Raw genomic sequence first — 5,747 nt, 5'->3', positions numbered from 1 at the left:
TCCATAACATTTAGCCAAAACTACACCTGATCTGGAAGTCAAATCCCAACATAGGAGGTAGAGAGAATAACTAATTGGGCCCCCCTAAAGCTATGGCCTGATCTCCCATAGTTACACCCTTGATTGGCAACCATCCATGCATCATTCCCAATGATGGTAGATTTCCACTTAACATCAATAAGAAAATATTTTTTGAGCTGAGGTACGGACTGTCATAATGTTACTGAGGTACTGTAGTCTGAATGTTAATATTTGAGTTTATGTTTAAGCATATTTTTATTTTTTATAAGTTTCCTCAAAGAAAATTTCACATCTTTATTCCTGAAACTATAGATTACAGGATTTAACATTGGAATGATAGCAGTGTATAACAAAGACAAAGGTTTGTCTTGTGTGAGAGGATACTGAGAGGGAGGTCTCATATACATTACTAATACACTGCCATAGAAAAGAATGACTACAGTCAAATGTGACGTACAGGTAGAAAAAGCTTTCTTTCTTCCAGAAGATGAGGTAATATGTAGAACGGCAGATATGATGAAAACATAGGAAATTAACGTAAGCAGGAAAGCCGGGAGAGCTACCACTGAGCCAACTACGTAGGTCATAATTTCAATAAATAATTTGTCAACACAAGAGAGGCTGAGTAAAACTGACAAATCACAGTAGAAGTGATTAAGAATAGGTGGCCTACAAAAAGGTTGCTTAGATATTACCACTGTGTGAGCCACTGGGTCCAAAAATCCGACAACCCAACAAAAACAAGCCAACTGTAAACAGATGGTTCTCCTCATCAACACTGAATAGTGTAAAGGCTTACAAATTGCTACATAACGATCATAGGCCATAGCTGTTAATGAAACAAATTCCGTACATGCCAAAGACATAAATACATACAGCTGTGCAATGCATCCAGAAAAAGAAATCACACTGGGACCAGTTGAGAGAATGGAGAGCAACTTGGGTTGAGTAACAGAGGAGTAAAATAAGTCAAGGAGCGAGAAGTTGCAGAGGAAAAAATACATGGGCTTGTGAAGTTCTGGACTCACACAGATCACAGTTATAATAATGAGGTTTCCTAAAATAGTAAGAAAATAAACGAGGAGGAATACAAGAAACAGAGGTGTCTGTACTTCTGGAGCATCTGTGATGCCCACGAGGATTAAGTCTGTGTTCTTGCTGTAGTTCTGACTGACCATCATCTTATTTTAATAGAGGTATGCCTCAGTTTGCTGCACGCAGGATTAAAATACATAGAGGGAGCAAGAGAACAATTTATTCAAGAAAATAATAGTAAATTAATTTGGTAATTTGAGAGGTAGCACTACATTAACATTTTAAAATGTTCCTTATTTATTTGTTATACTAAAAACAATAATATCTGCTTTTCAGTTTTGACTATGGAAGCCCTTTGTAGCTGTGCTTTATCTTGTGCCACTGTTGGGAAAGTTGCTGCCCTTTTGACATTCCCACTGAGGCAAGGCAAACAGTCTTGAGATGCTAGTATGCTCACTGTGCTCTGCTATAGCCGTAATTCCTATTAAGGTCTATGGTGGTGCCGGCTGCGCCCAAATCTCCTGCGCTGATATTATAGTGCTGTATTGCAGTGCCCTCTATGCAGGCCTTTCAAAATAAAGACCTGCACCGCCTGCATTTAATACAGAATGCTGCTGCAAGGCTGTTAAAAAAACAACACCATTGCTACATAACACCAATTATTTGCTCACTACACAGGCTACCCATTAAATGGAGAATCCTCTTTAACCACTTGAGGACCCACCCTTTACCCCCCCTTAAGGACCAGCGCTGTATTATGTGATCTGTGCTGGGTGGGCTCTGCAGCCCCCAGCACAGATCAGGGTGCACGCAGAGCGATCAGATCGTCCCCCTTTTTTCCCCCCTATGGGGATGATGTGCAGGGGGGGTCTGATCGCGTCTGCGTGCAGGCATGTTGCGGGGGGGGGGCACCTCAAAGCCTCCTCCGCGGCGACATTCTCCCCCTCCCTCTCCTACCTCCCTTCCCCGGAGATCCGGGCTGCACAGGACGCTATCCGTCCTGTGCAGCCAGTGACAGGACGTCCCCTGTCACATGGTGGCGATCCCCGGCCGCTGATTGGCCGGGGATCGCCGATCTGCCTTACGGCGCTGCTGCGCAGCAGCGCCGTACAATGCAAACAAAGCGGATTATTTCCGCTTGTGTTTACATTTAGCCTGCGAGCCGCTATCGGCGGCCCGCAGGCTATTCACGGAGCCCCCCGCCGTGATTTGACAGGAAGCAGCCGCTCGCGTGAGCGGCTGCTTCCTGATTAATCAGCCTGGTCCTGCAGCTGCCACTTTGCCGACGCACGGTATAAGCGTGCGGTCGGCAAGTGGTTAAAACTAGCCTACTATCATTTAAATCTCTACATGATCCAGGCCCCAGATACCTGAAGGATTTTTTGCAACTGTGCCACACCTCCCAAAACCTCAAATCAACAGGATCTAATAACTTGACCGCCCTCAGTACATCTCAAAATGTTTGGAGCCGGAGCTTTCTGTCATGCTGCCCCTACCTTTTGGAATTCCTTGCCACGCCAAATCAAGACAGCTCCAACCCTGGAGGTGTTAAAATCAAATCAGAAAAGTCACGTGTTTAGTCTAGCATTTATGATCGCATAACTTTTTTCCCTATAATTCCTCACAAACTGCAATTATGTACTGATATGAGACAAGTCATATTCCCCCTCCTCACTAGTATTGACTTCCTTCTCTCCCTTTCCCCGGCTTTTTCCCTATAGTGCAGGATGTCTTTGCCTCCTATCTCAACATGTTCCTGTCAAATGGGATACCTGAGGAAGAGTGCAGTCCTGGTGATAGCTCCCTCCTGTTTGTCCATTTCCCCTTCTCTCTATCCTATGCCCTTCCTTTCTCTCTGTTTCCTCTCTCACTCCTACACTCCTGTCCTTCTCTCTCTTTCCAGCATTTACTCTCCCTACCACTGTCCTCTCTTTCTCTCCACCCCTCTATCCTGTGGCAACACTTAAGGCAGGGAACACGTGTTAGATTTTCTGTGCATTTTGCTGCACAGGGTATTATAGTCAACGGCCTGCTCATCATTGACGTTCCGCACATGAATTTTCCCCGCAATTTTAAATCAGACAGCCTTCTGCTTTTTTTCTGGGCATTTTCGAAATTATAATGTATTCTGCCATTGAAATTGGGAGCAAAAACAGAACATTGCGTGCTGCAAAAAAAAAAAAAAGTTAACTAAATAAATTGACTTTTGCAAGATATTTTAATTTTTCAAGTTTCAACTGTAGTTTCCCTTCCCATTTATGGTGACCTCTATAGTGTCCTCTCACTGGTGCCCTTTCTATTGTGTCCCCTCACTTCTTTTTTTTTAGATTGCTGATATAACACTTTGACTTGTCTCTCTAAAGTTTAAAATTAATACATCATTTGAAATACATATATATGTATAATACCCCCTATATGGCACCTCCTTATAGAGTCTCCTACATGGCTCAGTGCATCCCCATCCCCCACAGAGATAAGCATTGGACCGCTCCTCAAGCCAGTGATAACTCCAGAGCTCCCGTGACTGTACTCCAGCCAGTCTCTTCTGCTGTGCTTAAAGAGTCATAACATCACCAGGTCGGGGCCCAGTACATGCGGCAGAAGTGTCCGGATGCAGAAGGTGGGAATTGACATACTATTTACCCCAGCATAACTTCCAATGCCAATCTCCGGAGGCAAGTAAGATCCCTGGGATAATAAGCACAGCCTTGCAGTTGCATGCACACCACATTTGTTAACAGATATCAATGTGTATTACTATGGTTTCCCAAAGATGGTAATATGGATGACATGAATATACTGTAGTTGTAACACTTAGTAGTTAAATGGTAATTTCACAATTTACTGGTACATATAATGGCATGTTTGCTGGGCCCTGGTGAATACACCCTTCTGTCTAAGGGCTACTAGTTAAGTTGCAACACTGTAAAACGCTGTGCACTGACAACAGAAACACTAATAATAATGTTTCAGTAGTTATAATTAGTACAATTATCTACATTGCCAAAAAGTTTATTTTGTCTCACTGGAAATCTCAGTCTGTTCCCTTACACGTGTTAAATCCAAACAATAAACTGGTGATTAGATAAGCTAAAGGCAGACCATTATAAAAAGGAACTCACTTAAAAAGCTCAAAAAACCTGATCACCTTCTCTTTTCAAAGTACCGTATATACTCGCAAGCAAGCCGAATTTTTGACCCCCCAAAAGTGGGCCAAAAGTTGGGGGGTCGGCTTGCTTGTGAGTCATGTCCCCCCGGCCGCCGCTGCCGCTGCTGCTGCTACTATTACCTTACCGGCGGCTTCCAATATTCCCCTCTCCGTCTCTCCGTGCAGGCATGTAAATAGTTCGCAGCAGCTCGCCCTACGGCGGCAGCTGTGTGATGACGGAGGAAGCGTAGAGAGAGAGAGGTTCCCATAGTAGCGGCAATACATATCGCCGCTACAGGAAGCCGCTCTCTACGTTTCCTCCATCATCACACAGCAGCCGCCGTAGGGCGAGCTGCTGCTAACTATTTACATGCCTGCACGGAGAGACGGAGAGGGGAAAATTAGAGGCCGCCGGTAAGATAATGGCAGCGGCGGTGGTGGCGGCGGCGGCGGCCGGGGGAGGGGAAACTACCTAACTACCTACCTACCAACACTGAGCACTATACTGGGGCACTATGCTAGCTATACTGGGCACTATACTACCTATACTGAGCACTATGCTAGCTATACTGAGCACTATACTAGCTATACTGAGCACTATACTAGCTATACTGAGCACTATACTAGCTGTACTGGGCACTATACTAGCTATACTGAGGCACTACCTACCCATACTGGGCACCATACTAGCTATACTGGGACACACTGGGGGGATCACGCGGCCAGCATTTCCTACCCCCGGCTTATATGAGGGTCAATAATTTTTTCCTGTTTTTTTGGGTAAAAGTGGGGGGGGGGTCGGCTTACATGCGGGTCGGCTTGCTTGCGAGTATATACAGTACTTACATATGACCCAATGATGACATTTATGCAAGTATTTACAAAGCATCAAAGAATTAAACTTCATAAATCACATTTTGAAAACCACTGTAATATGTTTACTAAACATACATCTACATGACCCTACCTTACAATCCTCTTATTTATTAGGACAGTAGTATGAGTAGTATAGTAGTATAAGTTATATTCTATACCTAAGTCCCCTGGCTCTTAATCTTGCCACTGCCAGCAACAGAGAGAGAGACTGACTGCTGACATCTGTATAGCTCAGAAATTCCTTTGTGCTTTCTGTTCTAAACATAGTCATTTAATAATGTGGCATGCCTGTGTAGGGATCTCAGTGAGAATGTCTGTAAACTCTGGGAAGAGGGTGGGCAAATGCACATAAACATTGATGCAGAGGAGATAAAAGCAACATGATTGGCTTCAATTAGAAGCACTGAAGATTGGGAATGCTCGAGACAGTTTTCTCTTTTTTTTTTTTACTTTAGAAATCCATCAGACTGTGTACAGCACAAGAAAAAGGTACATATATCCAGGCACATCCCCTTAAGTTAGGATATTTAAATAAGTACAACACATGTTACATAATGAAAATTAGTATTTATCTTCTGATTTATGTATTCTCTTTTTCTTGTTAACTATGCTTAATAATATCGCTTTCATGTATAACATAGTACCTTACAGTACCTCACAGAAAGAT

The 5,747-nt window shown here is 43.6% G+C and overlaps 1 protein-coding gene across 1 annotated transcript; it reads right to left on the bottom strand.

Annotated features, from left to right (window-relative positions):
* Window positions 1-245: 245 nt before the first annotated feature.
* On the bottom strand, window positions 246-1,199 carry LOC137533536 (olfactory receptor 5AR1-like). The gene has a single exon (XM_068254909.1). It carries the CDS (start codon window positions 1,197-1,199, stop codon window positions 246-248), a length of 954 nt encoding a protein of 317 aa, XP_068111010.1.
* Between the last annotated feature and the right edge of the window lie 4,548 nt (window positions 1,200-5,747).

Source organism: Hyperolius riggenbachi, chromosome 9 (assembly GCF_040937935.1).
Source record: "Hyperolius riggenbachi isolate aHypRig1 chromosome 9, aHypRig1.pri, whole genome shotgun sequence".
NCBI lineage: Eukaryota > Metazoa > Chordata > Amphibia > Anura > Hyperoliidae > Hyperolius > Hyperolius riggenbachi.
This window is presented reverse-complemented; position numbering and strand designations above follow the sequence as displayed.

Bases quoted from the DNA above. Each gene is read 5' to 3' on its own strand.
- LOC137533536 (XM_068254909.1), bottom strand. From the start codon at position 1,199: ATGGTCAGTCAGAACTACAGCAAGAACACAGACTTAATCCTCGTGGGC.